The sequence below is a fragment of the Pygocentrus nattereri genome, chromosome 25, assembly GCF_015220715.1.
Source record: "Pygocentrus nattereri isolate fPygNat1 chromosome 25, fPygNat1.pri, whole genome shotgun sequence".
NCBI lineage: Eukaryota > Metazoa > Chordata > Actinopteri > Characiformes > Serrasalmidae > Pygocentrus > Pygocentrus nattereri.
In genome coordinates, this window is record NC_051235.1 from 14,476,742 (window position 1) to 14,498,891 (window position 22,150).

General features: G+C 38.1%; 1 protein-coding gene across 2 annotated transcripts; it reads left to right on the forward strand.

Annotated features, from left to right (window-relative positions):
* The first annotated feature begins 605 nt into the window (after positions 1 to 605).
* Positions 606 to 21,393, forward strand: LOC108424901 (GTPase IMAP family member 4-like). 2 transcript variants are annotated; one of them, XM_017693218.2, is made up of 5 exons: positions 606 to 795; positions 7,347 to 7,937; positions 10,811 to 11,785; positions 19,631 to 20,221; positions 20,571 to 21,393. In XM_017693218.2, the coding sequence occupies exons 3-5, from the start codon at positions 11,770 to 11,772 to the stop codon at positions 20,636 to 20,638; spliced, it is 675 nt and encodes a 224-aa protein (XP_017548707.1). In that variant the 5' UTR covers positions 606 to 795; positions 7,347 to 7,937; positions 10,811 to 11,769; the 3' UTR covers positions 20,639 to 21,393. The 2 variants fall into 2 exon arrangements, with proteins under 2 accessions (XP_017548707.1, XP_017548706.1); XM_017693217.1 differs by lacking the exons at positions 10,811 to 11,785; positions 19,631 to 20,221; positions 20,571 to 21,393 and adding an exon at positions 9,745 to 10,002.
* The last annotated feature ends 757 nt before the right edge of the window (positions 21,394 to 22,150 follow it).

Below are 22,150 nucleotides of genomic sequence, written 5' to 3' on the forward strand. Positions count from 1 at the left end.
CTATTCTTACATTATAGAAGTGTGTAATAAAACTTTGGGCCCACCACTGGGCCCTGGCCATTTAACGGGTTAAAGACCATTATTATTTGGAGAAAGTTTGCCTTTAGGGAGATTCATGGTGTGCTTGTTATAGCTCACCCCCAACTAGACCCTCTAGTAATTCAATGACAAATTGTATCAATTCACCAAGCAAATTTGCTACATGACTATAGAGCCAATAACCTTAATTAGAAAAGTGATAAAGATGACTAGAAACACTTTACTGATGCACTTTACCAACATGAGAAATGTATTTAGAGAATAAACACTGTCCAAAGCCAGGGTCAACTGCTTCTATCCTCCAGTAAAAGAGATGCAAGGCCTCATTCAGGGAACTGCTTCAAACTGGCTTTTGGATATTGTGGCAGAAGTGCTTCCTACTTCATATAACTATAATTTCTCAAGCACAGCCATTCCTTTTGCTTCACATCACTGACACTAAATGGCACACTGCTGTAAAGTCGCAGTGACTCAGCACAACGTGCCATGATCTTGGTTCCTGATTTGATAAGCTTCTTTGTTTCACTTCCCTTTTCTGATTCCTCACCCAGTGCTAGATACTGTGTATGCAACTTTAAGGGTTCAAGTTTCTTTCCAAGATTAAGTGTGGACATAATGCACATGGTAAAATATTATCTGTTTAAATTAAACAGAACACGTTTTTTAGATGTACAAGCCTTGTCTAGGGATCTTCTGGGAGGTACTGCAGTCTAATTAGTCTAAAAAAAATTGGAGAGGACATGGCAGCTGCTACAGGTGAGTATTTTTAATAGTATCTTGCTCTTCTCGCTTTTCAGATGTATTTTATTAAGATGGAATGAGCAGTTAAAGGAGTAGTTAAATAAAAGATTAAATTCTTTGCTTGTGTTGTAACACAACACAAACAGGCTTCAGGTTCAATTGCATTCTTTAGTGGAAAAGAAAAAAAGCTCAAGGTTGATGGAGGTTGAGCTTTTCAGGCACATGCAGGGAAGTATGTGGTGTAATTAATTTTTCATTGAATGTCAGAAGAAAAACAGAAAACATATTTAACTGTTTATACAGATGTCATATTGTCTTAGTCTCCCCCTCTTTGGAGACTACAGTTGGGCTGTCCCTGGCTCTGCCCACTCACACCACCATATGGTTCCACGACTCATTACTCTCTTTCAATCTTTTGTTTGGTTTAGCTTTTGCAAAGTCTTTGTGTTTGTCCCTGAGTTCCTAGCCATGTTACTTTGTTTTCCCCTTGTTTTGACCCATGGTGGGTCTTTCTGGTTTTTGACTATGGATCTACCTCTTACAGTGGTGCTTGAAAGTTTGTGAACCCTTTAGGAACAAGTCCTAAAAGTAGATAAAGAGAACACAGTTAAACAAATGACCCAAAAATATTATACTTGGACATTTGTTTATTAAGGAAAATGATCCAATATTACATATTTGTGAGTGACAAAAGTATGTGAACCTTTGCTTTCAGTATCTGGTGTGACCCCCCTGTGCAGCAATAACTGCAACTAAACTGTTGATCAGTCCTGCTTGGAGAAATTTTAGCCAATTCCTCTGTACAGAACAACTTCAACTCTGGGATGTTGGTGGGTTTCCTCACATTGACTGCTCGCTTCAGGTCCTTCCACAACATTTCGATGGGATTAAGGTCAGGACTTGGCCATTTCAAAACATTAACTGCATTCTTCTTTAACCATTCTTTGGTAGAACGACTTGTGGGCTTAGGGTCGTTGTCTTGTTGCATGGCCTACCTTCTCTTGAGATTCAGTCCATGGACAGATGTCCTGACATTTTCCTTTAAAATTCTCTGATGTGATTCAGAATTCATTGTTCCATCAATGATGGCAAGCCGTCCTGACCCAGATACAGCAAAACAGGCCCAAACCATGATACTACCACCACCATGTTTCACAGGTGGGATAAGGTTCTTATGCAGGAATGCAGTGTATTCCTTTCTCCAAACATAACGCTTTTCATTTAAACCAAAAAGTTCTATTTTGGTCTCATCCGTCCATGAAACATTCTTCCAATAGCCTTCTAGCTTGTCCACGTGATCTTTAGCAAACTGCAGATGAGCAGCAATGTTCTTTTTGGAGAGCAGTGGCTTTCTCTTTGCAACCCTGCCTTGGACACCATTGCTGTTCAGTGTTCTCCTGATGGTGGACTCATGAACATTAACATTAGCAAATGTGAGAGAGGCCTTCTGTTGCTTAGAAGTTACCTGGGGTCCTTTGTGACCTTGCCGACTATTACACGCCTTGCTCTTGGAGTGATCTTTGTTGGTCGACCACTCCTGGGGAGGGAAACAATGGTCTTGAATTTCCTCCATTTGTACACAATCTGTCTGACCGTGGATCGGTGCAGTCCAAACTCTTTAGAGATGGTTTTGTAACCTTTTCCAGCCTGATGAGCATCAACAACTCTTTCTGAGGTCCTCAGAAATCTCCTTTGTTCAGGCCATGATACACTTCCATAAACACGTGTTATGAAGAGCAGACTTTGAAAGATCCCTGTTCTTTAAATAAAACAGGGTGCCCACTCACACCTGATTGTCATCCTATTGATTGAAAACACCTGACACCTTATTTCACCTTGAAATTAACTGCTAATCCTACAGGTTCACATACTTTTGCCACTCACACATATGTAATATTGGATCATTTTCCTCAATAAACAAATTACCAAGTATAATATTTTTGTGTCATTTGTTTAACTGGGTTCTCTTTATCTACTTTTAGGACGTGTGAAAATCTGAGGACATTTTAGGTCATATTTATGCAGAAATATAGACAATTATAAAGGGTTCACAAACTTTCAAGCACCACTGTATATTGCCTGCCTGTGTTTGACCCATACTTGTATGGGCTTTGAGTGTTGGACTGCCCCAAATAAAGACTTGCAACTGACTAGCATACCTCCACTGTTCTAAATGAGGCCTCAATGACTAAATACAATATAAGATTATCTTAGTTTTTGTTTTTCAAAGCACCCCTGCCATAAAACCTTACTCTAAATCTCAGATCTTCAGTTTGGTGTTCTAGTGCACATTATCTTCTTTTTTGTCATTTTTCTCTGTTACAACTCCTTGACAGCTACACATTCTGACCCATTGTGTTATTGTCCTCCCACAGTGGAAGAAACACCTGTGGAGATTTTCTCCTCTCTCTTAAAGATGAAAGCTTTACGTACTGTTTATCTGAGGGTGACTGTTTTGGTGGTCTACTTGGTGTTGCATGGTTATCATCCCATTTTGTCTAAATCTTTTAATAATTTTTTGAACACCAGTTTTCACTTATTTTCTGATGACTTTCTCCTGTTTTTTCTTACAGCTGTAAAATTAATGACCCCATAGAAGAACCTAAATCCTAAGAGAGTCCCAACTATAGGGCTGGTATGGGGAAAAAGTTTCTGAGACTTGAGGCTAATCACAGCATGTTCAGCTAGTGCTCATTTACACGTTTCTGTGTAGACTGAGAGCAGAGACTGTTCTGTAATGAACTCACAGAACAGAAAGTCTCTGATAATATAGTATCATCTGCAAGATGAGATTAAGGGGCAAATGTATCTTTGCTAATGAATTTTTAAGTAAGTTCCACTCCAGATACAGAAACTTTAAGTTTTTCTCTACAATCAAGTCGAATGATGATCTGAATATTACAGCTAACCACTTTTTAAACTCTTGTGAGTGATGCATGGATGTTTTGGCTCATATCTCATGTGAGGCAATATCTGTTTTGTCCAAGTACAGCATGGACAACAAAAGGATTTCACAGAAATCAGTATATCTATCCCTAAATCAGCTCCCACCAGCCACCTACAGTCTAAACAGATTACTGTTTATTCCAATAAGTCTTAAAAACACAGAAAGTGAAAAACTAGTCTAAATGCAAAGGAATTATTTAGTGGAATTTATGAGGAACCTGTATTAGGCTATGTTTCCCATATCACAGCCTTATACGCTGCATATCTTCATAACTGTGACAAAGTCTGAACAGGTAAACTGTTTAACTGTTTAGGTTTAACACATGTTAACTAAAGTGTCAAGCTACTAAACACTTGCAATCAAACATTCGCAACTGATTTTAAATTAAAAAGTCACAATGTCACAGAGTAAGAAGAAAACAATAAAAATGACACAGAACTTGTTAGTGTGCTCCCTGTGGTGGAGGTTGAGCTGTGACAAGTGGAGATCTTAGCATGTATGTTTAAGATTAAGAGACCCTTATTAGTCCCACAATGGGGAAATTTCACCTCCACATTTAACCCATCTGTGAAGTGAAACACCATATACACCCTAGTGTACTTGCCCAGAGTGGTGGGTAGCCCAATCCGCAGTGCCCGGGGAGCAGTTGGGGGTTAGGTGTCTTGCTCAAGGACACCTCAGTCATGTGCTGTCGGCTCTGGGGATTGAATCGGCGACCTTCCGGTCACAAGGCTGGATCCCTAACCTCATGACTGCCCCCACTTTCCTCCACTCATTTGAAACAGAATGAACATGACCAATAGAATAAAGTTTTGTCCTCATGTGGTTATCCTCTTTCTTTCTCCACTAAACTTCTCTGAAATCATCAAGTGTTTTTGGCTGCTGCTCTGTTTTGACTGGTTTTCACAATGGAATCTTTTTAATTTAACCAGGCTTTCTAATGAGTTTATTAGCTGAGCTTCTGTTATTTTCACTCTATAACATTTAGGTAGTGAAATAAAAGTGCTTTATTAGAAATAAACCCAAGTAAAAGTGATTACATTTTATTCAAAAAATACCACCATAGGGATAAATTTACTGAAGTACTGTAAAGAGAGTGAATATTATTTGTTACTTTCCTCCTTTGGCTGTGGATAATTTAATACCAGGGTGCAACAGTGGGACAGTCAGCAGGATTATAGGATTAGATAATATAAAATAATGTATATTATGTCAACATTGTTTTCATGTAAGGCTTAATTCTTGCTATTAAAACACTCCTAAAATATGTGTTTATGTAATGCTAAACATATTGGACTTCATGTCGTTGTATCATCTTTCATCAGCATATATGAAGAAGTCACAAATGAAGAAACTGATCTCATAATTATTTATTTGTACTGCAAACCCAGAAAAAAACATTCATGATGAGAATGAAAATTATTTGGCTACATAAAATCATTCAATTTCCAACGCTGTTCATCTCTAGTGTCAAAACTGCTGTTTTGGCTCAGTCCATGTTGTTAAAATAGTTGAGAACCCCCTGAAGCTTTCAATGGATAATTCTTTAAATTATCGATTTGATTGCTTGTTCTGAGCGAGATGTACATGTCTGAAGAACTTTTTAATAAAATCCAAAAGATTCTATACAGTCCAAAAAAACTTTTGTCCAAGGCAAGACATTCACTATAACTAATGTAATAATTGACATTATTGACACTAGTGAGATTTTTTGTAATTAAACAGTGATTAAATTTTAGCCTTTTAGGTCCTTTTCCAGAATATTGTGTTTTAAATTAAACCGCGTCTGTAGGGATGAAGTGCAAAATGTGAGATTTGTCTATTCAGATGATGTGACTGCTGATTCAATGTGTTGAATTCAACTAGTTCTTTAAAAAGTGGAATCTCTTTATCTTGCAGCAGGATAATTACCTGGAACATGCATAACAATCAAGAAAACAAACAAACATGATTCATTTTTTACTATCAATTATTGATATAGTAACAGTGTAATGTTTTTGATTGGTAAAGTCATTTACCTGACCATTTCCTTGAGAAGGCCCTGAAACACTCAGGAACTGAAAATAACTGTGTTAGAAGCCTGACACAGTATTAGCAGGAAAGATGCCTAGTGTCTAGTAATTGCTTATTCCTACTAGGTGTTTACAGTTCTAAACAGGCTGTTTTTGTTTCTAGACTTTTAACATTTTAACATATATTTAAATGAGCTCTGTTCTTATTGGCTGCCCTGTATTATGCCTTGTCCAAAAAGCAATCTGGGCTGAAACACTCCTTACAACTTCAGTGTGAATGAGCTCAGCCAAACATGCTGCAGGCTAAATAGGAAGATATAGTGCATGTAAATGTATTGGATTTTGTTACATCATGTTAACAGCCTGTTTTTGCAGCTTAATTTCCAAATATAGACTGTATGTACTGGGGAATGAAGGACATGCTTTGAAATTTTAATAATTACTTATTACATAAACTCTTACTATTTTTTAAAAAGTGAGATATTTTATGCATCTTTGAAAAAGGAGGCCGAACAGCATGAACATATCAGTCCAGGGCTTCTACGAATAAAGCTCCTCAGAATAGAAGTGCTGATCCAGGATCTGTTCCTGTCAATAAAGTCATATTAATAAGAGATAAATCTGATCCCAGATCAGCACTCCTCAGAATGCTTTATGAACAGGGCCCAGAATACAACATAAAAGTGATTTTACTGAATTAATTCTCAGCCTTGTATATCCCCCTTATATTGAGTGACTGCACTATGTATGAAGATATAAAGATTGGACTGGATGGATATCGATGTATTCTCAACATTAAAGTACTTGGATGAGATCAAGGGATTAAAAACCTAGTAGGGGCAAAAAAATCCAAGGTAGCAGGAACATTGAGACACTGGCAACACAATTGCATTCAATAATGATGCAAAGACATCATAGTATCAAAAAATTACTGGGTAGCTCCCCCACTATATTATGCTTAGGCATATTGTTGTTTTTAGGATGGGACAATCCAGTCAGTTCACTGAAACTGAGATGCAGACATGGGTTTGTCACATACAACAATGTTTAATGCAGTTAAGACATTCTTTATTTAATTAGCACAATGGATGGCCGAATTGATATGCAGTTAACATTTTTACTTTGTATGAATAAAGTCTGTTACTGAATGTTTGAAGGAGGCCAATTTGCCTGTTAGCTTTTAGTTACAAGGCTGTTAGTAGGTCAGCTTAGTTTAATTTCATGTTTTGTTTATAAAATGAAATAATAAAGTATACCATATAGTTATGGTATGTGGATGGTTCTGCTAGTTACTTTGAAAAAAAATACATTTCATATATCTTCAAGGCATGTGAGATAATATACAGCATTTTGATGTCTAGCTTTCTAGTTTAAAGCAGAAACTGCCCAGAACTTCAATGCCAAGATCTCAGAGTTCTCTCCCATCATTCAGACATATAGTCTTTTCACTTATTACAACCATTATATTGAAAGTGTAGTCCAAACCTGCAAACTGCACTTCAACCAAAACAAAATTTGTGTCGCTGTGCAATCATTTATGTTGTGGACTAGAATTAATATTTCAATGCATATGTTTCCTAACTATAACCATTTCTCTTCTTTTTCAGAAACATTTCATGTGAAGATAGTATTGCTGGGAGGACGGTGGGCAGGGAAGAGTTCATCTGGAAACACTATTCTGAACAAGGAGGTGTTCGGCATTGGGGCCCAAACAGAAGCATGTGTCATGGAAACTAACAAAATTGCAGGTACTCAAGTCACTGTGGTGGACACACCAAGCTGGAACTGGGTTCCTGCAGAGGACACATCTGATGAACTTAAGCAGGAACTCAAAAGAAGTGTTGAGATGCTTGGAGACGGACCCCATGCATTTCTACTGGTTTATCCTTTAGGCGCCCCATTTGTGAAAAGGCACAAGATAGCTGTGCAGGAGCATTTAGAGCTTTTGGGTTCAGATGTTTGGGACCACACCATGGTCTTGTTTTCTAGAGGAGATTGGTTGGGGAAGAAGACTATTGAAGAACATGTAGAGGGAGTAAAAGAAGATCTTAAATGGTTGGTGGAACAGTGCAAGGACAGATATCATGTTCTTAACAATAAGGTCAGAAGTAATGAAATGCAAGTCATTGAACTACTGGAGAAGATTAAACGGATGATACAAAAGAAAAGAAAGTGGAGCAAGACTGAACCACCTGAAAGTAAGTATATGGGCCCACGTATGTCCTCTGGAGACAATACCTTTTTCTTTGCTGTCGTTTGTGCTGATGTTTAACAAGATAGCACAGCACAGGTCTGAAGTGGATAGAAGAAAGTTACTAAATTACTTCTGCTGGGGGAAAATGGGTCACAAGATGGATGGTTTGGTTAGTGGTTCAATTTTCTTTAAAAGGTTGCACTTGTTTCTGTAAGGATGTATTGTAAGTCTTCTAATAATCACACTGAAAATAATCATACTGAAACTTACATCTCCCAGCTCTGCATTAGACCGTGAACACTGGACAAAATTAAACAGTGTACATTTAAAGCCCCTGCGAACCTAAATCCATGTTTGCTTTATGTGCAAATGAGCCCATGAATAACTTTCCAATGTTGAATTAATGACCAATTTATTACTCAGAAAACCATTTAAGGCATCGCCACATAAAAGCTGTATAATGTTTTAGAGAGCAGAAACAGTGGGGTGGTCGACAACAGAGGCTGACAACCACTGGCCCAGGGACGAGTACCAGGCCGTGTCAAGCTGTAACAATGTGTCAGTAAGCGGGGTACTAAGTAGTCTAATTGCTGAAGTTCTATATAATTATTATTATCATTAATTTAGTTAGTGTCATCATGAAAGTCATTTTTATTTAAGGCTCAGTTTATATCTACACATAACGTCTCTGCTCGGCCTTGTGAGTGCATTTAGATTGCTCCTGGCTGCTCTCAACTGAAGGCTAATGCAAGTAAAGAAGTAAAAAATGAATACACTGACAGCAAAAAAAGCATAACAATCAAAATACGATGACAAAAACAACATCTAAGAACACAAGAAAGATCTGCAGTACATCTGTCAAAAGGAGCCTCACATCCAGGAGAGAATCACTAGGAGAGTAACATTTACAGCAAATTATCTAATATCTATCAATTTGGGAAATATCTGCTGTTTTATCCACACTCTTTTATAAAATGAGGCCAATACAAAATGAGGCATGTTTGTTTTTTTATGCCTATTAACATAGAGTCATCTACAAAATAGGTGATTTAGTATTTCATGATTGGTTGGTGAGTCTGTATGTGTATGTCATGGCATCATCAGCACATTGCCAGACAGCCAAACTGTGAAAACCATTGTGGGCTACGCACTGGGAACCCCAGGTCTACACCACAACGTGCACATGTAGAGGCCTTTTCACTTCTTTCTTCCTGCTCGCACTATTAGTTCTGCTTACCTGGTACAACAGGTTAGAAGTCTTGGACAGATAAGCTAATTTAGTTGTTTTTGAGCAGTGCTTCTGTCCTTTTTTGTTCATGGATGCTTTGCTGATGCTTAATATAGCATTTAAGTTTAATAGCTTACAAAAATAACAAGAGTTCAAAACATTATTGCAAATATTTTTAATTAAGAAATCTAGAAGTTTCATATGAGGTATTAGAGTTACCTAAACCCATAGTATTGTTATGTAACATAAACATAAAAAAGAACTACATTCCAGTTAAGGTATAGGGTGGTTTATGATAGAGCTTTGTGATTAACATTTCTCCCAAGGCTTCAGGTTTTAATTTAGATCATAGATTTTTGATGTCAGTGCTGCAGCCTGTTGAACTGTCAAGCAAAACAACAAAATAGACCACATTGCAAAAACTGTACAGACACTGCAGGCTTTAAAGCTGTGGCCTTGATTTTGACCTTGAGCGTAGAGCTGAACTTCAACTAATTTATTCCCTACTGAAACTAGTGTGGGTTAGACCAACAGGCAAAACTGCTTTCAAAGACTTTGGATGATCTTTTATTTTTTTTTGCAGTTGCTGGAGAACCCTCTGCTGCTTGTGAACATGGAGAACCTTCAACAAAAAGACTAAAGTCAACTTGACTTTGTGTTAATAGAGGTTTTCTAGGTGTGCGTTGATATATTTTTTTTTAAATGACCTGATAACTGTACTTTTATGAATCTGCCTAAGGTAAAAGAGTAGTTCTGGAAGTGCTACTGTTTGTTCAAGTTCAGTTCACATTTCACGATTAAGGTTTCTGTGTTTGTAAATAAAGTTTGTCAAAGATTAAAACATATAGCAAATTGCTGATTATTACATTCAGTAGTGACACACACACACAGTCAGACATACTGTTGTCACAATAAAACTTTTATTTCTGTTAGCACAGGGATGGAATTCTGCCCAGTAGAAAAATAAATATGTTTTTGTAGATGACCTTCACTATGACTTTGTTTAAGGCTGCAGCTAATGATTATGTGGATTTTTTATGTGCTCTGTAATGGCTACAATTGTGCAGTCTGCTACTCTTATAAAGCATTTCTGGAGTTAGCACTGAACTATAATGTTGATAACAGACTCATTTGGCCCTATCAGCTTTTTTAACAAGGCTTTTATTGGAGGATCCTTTTTGTTACATTGTGCTGCTGTAAAACACTGCTTTGCATAACAGGCATGTTGTGACTTTTGTGGGCTACCTTTTTTGAGCTCATCTCTCTTTACCGCAGCCTTTGTTTAATGTCCCATTCTTGCCACAAACAATCCCACTTTGCAACCAGTGCCATCCTAGACTTAATAGGGGTTTCAGCAAAACTAGACTCTAGGAATGTCTAGGAAGAAATTGACGGATATGGAATGGCCTAGTCAAGCCCAGATCTGAATCCCATTGCAAAGCTTTGGGGACATTTGAAACAGGCTCTACATGCAAGAAGCTCCTCAAACATTGCACACTTGAAATTATTTCTCCCAGTAAATGGCAGAAACTGGAAGACTTTAAATGACAGCAATATATAAAGGGTGCTATATTAATGAACTTGTCTTACTTAAAGTCATTTCTGTCAAAAGGGCCAATACTGATCAGGTGTGCACTTACTTTTTCCAGCAGAAAAAAGACAGACAGACAGACAGACAGACAGACATCTTCTTTTCCTTCTGGGTGGCAGAGGGTGCTGGTCATTGGGCAGGATACACCTTGGACAAGTCTCTAGTCCATCGCAGGGCACAGAAAGAAACATCGTCGTTAATTTATCCTTAAATAAATTATTTCAAAGTCAAATCTCCTTTGTTTTTTGTTCTATTACAGAACATTTATCTGTACATACTGTTTAGCTGATGATCAAATACTGATATACCCACATGTCAAACAAAAACAAAAATCTTCACAAGACTGTATTGACTATCAATACTCCTTTGAATTTCTGTAGCTTGCTCATGTGCAATTCAGCGAAATATTTTCACCGATAAAAATAATGATCAGCCCAATTCAGTATTCCTTCAGAACCCTCACCATTCATGATGCTGTGTTGGTTTGGTCCATTGGGTTCCCCACCTTTCTAGAAACCACCCACAAAGTATCTGCTGTGTTTTAGCAGAGCAGCGTGGAGTAGAAGTTTGTTCAGGCCTGAATTTTTGGCCTAAACCCCCAACACTCTGCTTGAGACTGATGAAGAAATTTACTTAAATAAAAAAATTGACTTTTTTCAGTCTGAGATCAAACTAATTCACCAAAAGATGAATTTCCTATAACCCTTTTTAATCATCTTTACCAGGGGTGCCATTAATTTTGCAGGGGACTGTAAACTCTGGCATATGTGCTCAGACTCTGGCTTGAGTACCTACTCAGCTCAAGTAGCATTAGAAATACCTGTCTGGGCATGCCTTAAACTTCCGTATTTGGAAACTTTCTTGCTTTCACTTTCTTACTTTTCGCTGCTCCACAGTGTATTTGCAACATACAGTACATTAAAACATCAGAACATCATATTCTGCCCAAAATCAAGTGTGTGGTGTTTATTAAAGCATTATTTTTTTGTGGAAGGACTCTGAGGTTGGTCAGAACATATGGCAGCTGCTACAGGTGAGTGTGTTTTTATACACTTAAAAAACTCCTCTGAATAATCAAAGGAATGGTTTAGTGAAAATTAATTTCAACTTAATTATGGCTTCAGCTTAGTGTAAGAAATATAGCAAAGCAGGATTTAGTTTCAGCCTTTGATTCCACTCATCCATTTCAAGGTGACGAGGCATTTGACTCAGGTCTCATTATGCAAAGATCCGCTGGGCAGTCTGTATGAAGACTTACACGGTGGTACTCAGTCAACTCCCAGTATAGGTCTACAGATGCAGAATATACAACACGAGTGAAAAGATTATGTAGTTATTGCTATGGGCTAGATAGTGAAGGTAAGGCTAAATGTAAGGTGTGTTGTAAGTTTTCCACTGTCACGCACACCCACAAATGTGCAGGCATGACTACATGCACAGGCATGAGACAGAGCGTATTAAAAGCTTGTATGTGATTAAGCCAGTATTTATAAGTGAGTTAGTACATTTCATCAGCTTTTTTTTATCAGTGGAGATAATCTTATTTAACAATGTTAAGCTTAACACCTTAGGTTTGACTGTGTCTTTGTGACTTAATTGTGATAACTGGCCAAATACAAAAGTATTTCTGGTTCAAGGCTAACATTACAAACAGGCAGCAAAAGCCAACAATTTATGAAGGAACATTTAGCAGAAACACTCTAGTTTCTTGTGTGGCAATAAAACTCATCAGTGCCTATTGTATATGTAAAATTGCTTAAAATAGTTCCAAAATGCGATTTGATCTTCTAAGACCTACTAATAAACATGTGATTTATATGATGTCCACAATGGTCCAAACTAAGTAAAATGAAAACAAAATGTTCTTTGAAACTTTAAATTGGTTTATATGGAACATATGTTTTCCCCCAAGACTTTAATTTGTAAAATATGTTTCAGCAATTGGGCCAAAGTCCACACTTCATGATGAATGGACCAGTAGAAATGAAATCTAAAATAGAAATCTAAAATTACTTGGAATAAAATCTTTGTTGACTTCCATTTTTCCTCCTCTTGTAGAGTTTTGGAGATATAATGATTAATCCTAACAGTGACGATAACTAAAAGGGTCATTAGACACTACTGTCAATTAGACGCTATAAAATTGTGTCCAATGAAATGCCATCTGCTGTGAAACAAAACATAACTAAACAGGCGTATGTATGAAAACCCTTTAAATTAGCCAAGATCCAATTAAACTAGGAAGAAAAAGATTCGAAGTACATATATCGTCTGTTAAGCTAAACATTTTATCTCTTATTTCTTAATAAACAATAACTGTGATGTACCCAATCAAAAGAGTCCATTTTTGTCCTTTCATGTGACACGTAAAACAAAAGAAAAATTAAAAGTAACATGAATATGTTTAACTTAAAAGTTGAGCCTGAAAGTTGGGCCAAAAAGATTATATGGTGAGATCCATTCCTGTGACTGCAGTGTATGAAAGGTGCTATATAAATATATTTGCCTTGCCTTGTAGTGTCCTCTGCTATGACCGTGACAAGCGGGTACATAAGCATCAGTTGAGAGGATGTTGTACAATTTATTTAATTTATTTTTATAGTGTTCAAAATAATGTTCCCATGGCAATGTGAACCTGAAATAAATGATATTTTAACAAAACAATTAGCTGTCACATAGTGAAACTATGTGATAGGTGTTTCTGATAAATGGCCAATGATTTTAGATGAAATGCAAAGACACTCAGGACTGGATTAATGAAATTGACTGAAATTAACATTGGATTTACCAAGACTGCATCTTATGAGCAAGCTGGATGCAGCCCCACTAACTGTGCTCTCATGAGGTGCAAGTTTCAAAAGGGGCCCTAAAAATTGGTGCCTCCAACAAGCATGAGACAAAAGAGAACAGTGAACCTGTAAAGACAGAAAGGGAAAAAGGTAGCAAAATAGCATCTTCTGGTGAAAATAAGAATAGTAAATGGTCATGTAAAGACCTGTGAGAGTGATTTTATTCTACAACCTTTGATTCACGTACCTTCACTTAGTTCACTGCAATTAGTGTCTTTTAACATTGGTTTGGTCCAGGCCCATTTAAAGGCAGGGCTTATTATTTAAAAAGGGGTAAATCGTGGCCATGAAGGGATGCCTATAGTCAGCAGCAATACTCAAATAAGCTGTGTCATTCAAGTGATGACTGATTGGTATGCTATGAAAAAAGCAAAAAAAAAAAAACATTACACCACCTCCACCAGCCTGGACTGTTGACACAGGCAGTTTGGGTCCATGGATTCATGCTGCTGTGATCTTCGTCTGCCTCAAGGTTTGAGGTGTTGTGTGTTCTGAGATGCTTTTCTGCTCACTATGATTGTACAGAGTGGCCACTGAGCAGCCTTTCTGTCAGCTCCAACCAATCTGGTCATTCTCTGATGACTTCTCTCAAGGCATTTCAGTCATGTTTTTTTCAGTCATGCCAAAATCAATGGTCAGAAGCACTGAGATCACATTTTATCCCAATTCCGATGGTTGATATGCAAGCAAGCGAAGATTATTTATATGGCACTTTTTACAACAGGTGTTGTCACAAAGCAGCTTTACAGATCAATACGTATTACAGAAAGAAAGAAAAGAAAAATCCGGGTCCAAGCCCCCATGAGCAAGCCACTGGCAACAGTGGCAAGGAAAAACTCCCTAAAAGAGGAAGAAACCTTGAGAGGAACCAAGACTCAGAAGGGGAACCCCTCCTCCTCTGGTCGACACCGGATAGTAAACATTGTTACTATGAAGTGTTATAGAACAAAGTGGGAAAAAAAGAAAGCAGTGGTTAATTTGATTAGCTTATGATAATGCAGCAGCAGCAACAGCAGTGGTCAAGCCAATGGCTGGTGAGCAGTGGCAACCGATCAGGGCAGAAGGGCCAACAGCATCAGATGCACAGGATGGGCAGCTGATCAACTCGGCAAAGAATAGAAGAAAACACAGAGTCAGTTCTGTAAAGCTGACCACAGATTACAGTATAACAGAGCAGCAGAAACTCCGGCAGGTCTAGATCTGACAGGGAAGACTGATTACCAAAGGTTTGACTATACAAGTAAGTTTTTAGCCTAGACTTAAAAACTGAGGCTGTGTCTGAGTCCTGAACATTAACAGGAAGATTATTCCAGACGAAATTTAACTGGTAACCAGTGCAGGGTTGATAAAACTGGTTAATATGGTCAAACTTTTCTGGTTCTTGTGAGGACTCTGGCTGCAGCGTTCTGGACTAGCTGAAGCTTGTGAAGCTTGTTAATAATTTTGCTAGGACATCCAGACAGCAGGGCATTACAGTAATCTAGCCTTAAAATAATAAAAGCATGAACTATTTTTTCTGCATCCTGTAGAGATAATGCATTTCTTAATTTAGAAATATTGCAGAGATGCAGGAAGGCTGTTCTAGTGACATTAGTTATATGTGCGTTGAAGGACAGAACAAGGTCTATCACAACACCAAGATTTTTAACAGATGAGTTTGATGCAACTGAGAAATTGTTAAGTTTAAGTGTTAAGTCAGACAGTTTGTTTCTAGCTGCTTTTGGACCAAGAAGCAGGACCTTTTTTATCCAAGTTAAGTAAGAGAAGATTACTCAACATCCAGTCTTTTATGTCTTTTTCACGGTCCTCAATCTTGCCAAGTTTGATTTTATCATCCGGTTCACTCGATATGTATAACTGAGTGTCATCAGCGTAGCAGTGGAAATTTATACTGTGTTCACAGATAATGGTGCCCAATGGTAACATATAAATTTTGAATAATATAGGCCCTAAAACAGAGCCTTGTGGAACACCATACTTTACTTTTGCGAGGACAGATGATTCACCCTTTACATTAATGAACTGATAGCGATCGGTGCGGTAGGATCTGAACCAGGAAAGAGCTATTCCTCTTATCCCTGCAAGGTTTTCCAGTCTATCTAGTAAGATAGCGTGGTCTATTGTGTCAAATGCTGCACTAAGATAAAGAAGAACTAGCAGAGACACATTTCATTTGTCAGAGAATAATAAAAGATCATTTACAATTTTTTTTACAAAGTTTCTGTACTGTGATGTGGCCTAAAACCAGACTGAAATTTTTCATGTAGATGATTCCTATGCAAATAAGAGCTTAATTGTTTTGCTACCGCTTTTTCCAAGATCTTAGACATATAGGGGAGATTCAAGACAGGTCTATAATTTGATAAATCACAGGGATCAAGGTTAGTTTTCTAATTACTGCAAGTTTAAAAGTTTTTGGGATATATCCAAGACTAAGAGAGGAGTTTATTATTGACAGAATAGGCTTGGTTATTTCTGGTAAAATTTCCTTGAGTAAACCTGTAGAAATCGGATCTAAAATACAGGTAGATTATTTTGCGGAAGAGACCATTTTAACTAGTTCATTTTCTTGAAGTAATGTAAACAATTCCAGCCTCTCTGAAGTGATTATAATATTCTGAGGATCTAGACTAGCATTATAAGGCAGCAGGTTTGTAGAGTTTAACTGTGCGTTCTGAACTTTCTGCCTAATTCTTTCAATTTTATCACTAAAGAAATTCATAAAATCATTGCTGCTATAGGCTAATGGCATCTGGGGTTCAGTAACTGTTCTATTCTGTTATTTAAAAAATTGTGCTAAATAGTTGTCTAGGATTATTCTTATTGTTTTCTATGAGAGAGGAGAGATAGGCTGATCGTGCTGCAGTAAGAGCTCTTCTATAGACTATAAGGCTCTCCTTCCAGGCGGACTGGAACACTTCTAATTTAGTCAGATGCCATTTTTGCTCTAGTTGTCTTGCAGTCTGTTTTAAAGAGTATGATCATTATACCAAGGGGCGAGGTGTTTCTGCCGTACTATTTTATTTTTTAATGGAACCACACTATGTAGAGTAGATCGAAAAGTATCCTCTAAGGACTTGGTCATAATATCTAACTCGGTAGGGTTAGATGGACAGCTGACAGAAGCTGATAGTTGAGGAAGGTTTCTGATAAAGCTGCCAGCTGTGGAGGAAGTTATAGTCCGCTTGACATAATAACGTGATGAACGCACATTACCACTAAACTGAATTTCGTATGAGATTAAGTAATGCTCTGAGACTGCTGTGCTCTGGGGGAGAACAGCTAAGTTATCTATGTCTACACCAAAGGTCAGTATTAAGTCTAGAGTGTGGTTGAGGTGGTGTGTGGGCCCTTTTATAATTTGGGTGAAACCTATGGAGTCTATGATGGATATAAATGTCTTACTTAGTGCGTTGTGAAGATTGTCAGTGTGGATATTAAAATCGCCGACAATTATTATTTCACTTGAAGATGTTATTAAGCTTGATAGAAACTCTGAGAATTCCTGTAAGAACTGAGAATATGGCCCGGGCGGCCTGTAAATTGTAATTAATAAAAATGTATTTTTATTTGTTCCTTGATCAAGTATATTAAGTAAAAGAACGTCAAAAGAAGAGAATGTATATTCTACTTTCTGGCTTACGCTTAAAGTTTTAGTATGAATGGTTGCTATACCTCCACCCCGGCCGCTTAAACGAGGGCTGAGCGCATAGCTGTAGCCTGTGGGAGTGGCTTCATTTAGACTAAGGTATTCATCGGGTCCAATCCATGTTTCTGTGAGGCATAGAGCATCGAAATTGTGATCGGTAATCATTTCATTTACAATAATGGCTTTAGATGTAAGGGATAATAATGTTAAGCAGTCCTTGTTTTAGACCAAAGGTACGGTCATTGCAAACTGGTATGCATCTGTATGATTGTATGCACTTCACTGTTGCTACATGATTGGCTGATTAGATACCTGCATGAATGAGTAGGTGTACAGGTGTTCATAATAAAGCGCTGAGTGAGTGTATATGTACAGTTTAAAAAAGCAGGGTTATATGGTTCACACAAACTCTTAAAAAAAGGTGTTTAAAGGGGTCTTTGCAAGGTGAAATAGTTCTTCAGATTGATGGAGAATGTTCTGCAGATTGTCCTATGTTTTTAATAAGATTTCTATATAGCTCTGAAAAGGGCTCTGTTATTGTTACAATGTCAAGCTTATAACAATAGAAGAACACTTGGTGCTATAAAGAACTATTTTCAAAATGGTTCTGTACAGAACAATCTATGACACATTCTCCATCAATCAAGAATCACCTCACCATGCAAGGAATTGTTTAACATAAAATGGTTCTATATAATCAGAATCAGAATCAGAATCAAGCTTTATTGGCCGGATATGCTTACACATAGAAGGAATTTGGTTTTGGTTACAGGAGCTCACAGTGCACAGCATCAGACAGACATTCACATATAGGGAATAAGATAAAATAAATACAAAATATAACAAAATAAAATAAAATAAAACCTGCATTCCTACCTCACTCACTCAGACAGACACACACAGTCATACCTGTAAACCTTACATTGTGCAAAGTATGAGTCTAAAGTTAAAATGCTGGATGCAGCAGCAGTCAAAGGGTGTACAGTTGCAGAGAAAGGGTTCAAAGAGGAAGGGATCAAAGAGGTGACAGTCAGACAGGTGGGGTAATATGGCAGGTAAGTAAGATGCTAGAACAAACACTGGTTTGAGCGGCAGTTCCAGAGGATGGAGTTGAACTTGATACTATATACGAGTATAGGTAGAAGTGCAGTTTGAAGCTGGAATTGTTTTGTGTGATATTTTAACTGTTCAAGTGAGTGATGGCTTGTGGGAAGAAGCTCCTTTGTAGCCTGGATGTTCTGATCCTCATCTGGCTGAAGTGCCGGCCTGAGGGAAGGAGCTGGAACAGGTGGTGTCCGGGGCGAGAGAGCTCTGTGGAGATCCTCTCTGCACGCTTCCTGGTTCTAGAGGCATGCAGTTCCAGCAGTGTAGGCAACTCAACCCCAATTGTCCTCACTGCAGACCTGACGATGCGCTGCAGTCTGAGGAGGTCATGCTTGGTAGCTGAGCTGCCCCACACTGTGATGGACATGGTGGTGACAGACTCTATGATGGCTGTGTAGAACCGCACCATCAGCTCCTGGGGCAGGTTGAACCTCAGCTGAAGCAGGAAGTACATCTTCTGCTAGGCTCTCTTGATGATGGAGCCGATGTTGCTGTCCCACTTCAGATCCCTGGTAATTGTTGTGCCCAGGAACTTGCAGGACTCCACTGCCACCACAGTTCTGTCCAGGATGGTGAGCACTGGCATGGCTGGAGGGCTCTTCCTGAAGTCCACGGTCATCTCCACTGTTTTTGCTGTGTTCAGCACCAGGTTATTGTGGCTGCTCCAAATGACCACCTGACCAACCACCCATTTTTAAGCAGACTCATCACCATCTTGGATGAGACCAATGACTGTAGTGTCATCTGCATAGTTCAAGATTTTAACTGAGAGATCCGTGGAGGTACAGTCATACGTGTACAGAGAGAAGAGCAATGGTGAGAGGATACAACCCTATGGAGCACCTGTACTGATGAGCTGGGTGTTTGAGGTGAACTTTCCCAACCTCACCTGCTGCTCTCTGCCAGTGAGGAAGTTGGTGATCCACTGGCAGGTGGGGCTTGGCATGCTGAGTTGCAGTAGTTTGTTGTGTAGCTGTCCTGGGGTGATTGTATTAAAGGCTGAGCTGAATTCCAAGAATAAAATTCTTGCATATGTTCCTTAATTTAGAACCCATGGTTCTAAATAAAACAATTCCTTTTACTAAAGAACCTATAATGAACCATTTTTTAAGAATGCAGTGCACTTGCAGATACACTCTAATTAAGTTTTTCATATATTGTCCTGAAATACAGACCTGAAGCAAAAAACACAACTTCCATTTTAATAACTACTACATGCTTATGTTTAAAAACTCATGTGTTTCCCATCAATTCAGCCATTTCTTTTCTTTAACAGAAGCTGATCATGTGAAGATAGTATTGCTGGGAGGACGGTGGGCAGGGAAGAGTTCATCTGGAAACACCATTCTGAACAAGGAGGTGTTCGGCATTGGGGCCCAAACAGAAGCATGTGTCATGGAAACTAACAAAATTGCAGGTACTCAAGTCACTGTGGTGGACACACCAAGCTGGAACTGGGTTCCTGCAGAGGACACATCTGATGAACTTAAGCAGGAACTCAAAAGAAGTGTTGAGATGCTTGGAGACGGACCCCATGCATTTCTACTGGTTTATCCTTTAGGCGCCCCATTTGTGAAAAGACACAAGATAGCTGTGCAGGAGCATTTAGAGCTTTTGGGTTCAGATGTTTGGGACCACACCATGGTCTTGTTTTCCAGAGGAGATTGGTTGGGGAAGAAGACTATTGAAGAACATGTAGAGGGAGTAAAAGAAGAACTCAAATGGTTGGTGGAACAGTGCAAGGACAGATATCATGTTCTTAACAATAAGGTCAGGACAAATGAAATGCAAGTCATAGAATTGCTGGAGAAGATTAAACGCATGATTTATGCAAAAAGGAAGTCAAGCAAGACTGAACCACCTGAAAGTAAATTTTCTTTTTTTTTATTTTTTATTTTCTGTAGACAGTACCTTCCGCTGTTGCTTATAATTGTTTACAATAAGAAATGATAAAACAGATAAGTGTATGGTTTATATATATGGCTTCTTTCTGTAATGTTGTTTAATTAGTTAAAAAGGAGAACTTCTGATCATCAGTGCTGCAGCTCAGTTATATCTCAGTTCATTGTGTAGGGGAACTGTGTGGTATGACTTTTGATCTAATATCAACTAAAAAATGGCAGGCAAAAAGGCCCAAAACATCTGTATATTTATTCATTAACTGAGTCACTGCTTTGAGTAACTTTCAAGTGTTCTTTCCTTTCATTTTGTTGTAGTGGGAGGAGAAACATCTGCTGCTTCAGAGCTTGGAGAACCTTCAACAAAAAGACCAAAGCCCACTTGAATTTTTGTCATGTTTATTTGCACATAATTTTTGTTTATGTCAGACCACTGGGCTCATGTTGCTGGGGGACAGATAGGTTACTGGAAAATGGGAATGACTCTGTACTTGTTTATTCAGATTATTATTAGGATTTGGGTTGTTTAATGATTCTTCTTTGATGGATACCTACCTACCTAACTAACTAACTAACTAAACTAACTAACCAACCAACTAAATAAATAAGTACATAAATAACTAATAATTATAATACTAATAGCCAAACAATTACCAAAGCCTAACAAGATTTTGTTACATGCCATATGCTGATTTTATTTTATCCAAATACTTTTAGTCCTTTATGTCTCAATCTAGGGTCTTTATGTTTCTTAAAAGTGTATTTTCATTTTTAAAAGTTTAATCTAATGTAATACAGTACTGTTGGAAGCAATACTGCGTATTTGCAGGTAAAATTAATTTTTTGGTATTAAGGATTTGTGCTTGTAGATAAAGTTGGCTGTGTGTTTTAGTATACAGTATTAAATACAAAACAATGCTGAGTGTTGAATATACAGTATTGCTAAGTAAAGAACACATGTTGAAGTGTGATGACCATCTGTGGCTGTAGGGTTACATAGTATAAAGTTTTTTTATCATTAAAGTTTTGTTTACCAGACTGTACACCGTGACTTGGAGTTTTGAAACTTGCATAAATGTTATTGTTTTTGTGAGCAGGACACGGATTACTAAACTGAAATTAAAGGTGCATTATGTCTGTATTAAATCTCATTTAATTCTATTGTCTAACATAATGATTACAACAAAAACAACAGACTAACAGAGGATGACAACGTAGGTTTGACTGGAATCACGAGTGTAGTGTTGTGTAGTCCAATTACTTTTGAGTCCCTAAAAAGGGGGAAGAAAAATATGGATGAAAATAGTTGGAATTCCTGAATAGTTCACCTAATGGAGCTTGGATGCAAACATTCTTATATTAAAATGATAATTACTATATCAATGTCCAAATATTTATAGACCTGGCTGTATGTTATAAAAGTGCATACATGGGGATTTAACATATAACATATCACTTGGATCAGCACCTCCAAGTCCATGGTCCTAACCCGGAAAAGGATATCATGCCCACTCTAGGTAAGGGGAAAGGATTTGCCCCAGGTGGAGGAAGTATCTCAGGTTCTTGTTCACGAACGATGGGAAAAAGGCATCCTGAGTTCGGCCGCAGGCTGGGACAGACTGCAGCAGTAATGCGGTCACTGTACCAAACTGTAGTGGTGAAGTGGTGTTTACTGGTCATCCCGACCTTCACCTATGGTCATGAGCTGTGAGTAATGACGGAAGAATGAGATTGCAAATACAAGCGGCGAAAAAGAGCTTTCTTCGCAGGGTGGTGGTCTACACTCTGCTTGATAGAGCGAGGAGCTCAGTCCTCCGGGAGGAGCTCGGAGTAGAGCTGCTACTCCTCCGCATTGAAAGGAGCCAGTTGAGGTGGTTCGGGCATCTGATGAAGATGCC

Coding starts and splice junctions, on each gene's coding strand:
- LOC108424901 (XM_017693218.2), top strand. Junction 20,222..20,570: donor CAAGACTGAACCACCTGAAA/GTAAATTTTCTT, acceptor ATTTTGTTGTAG/TGGGAGGAGAAACATCTGCT.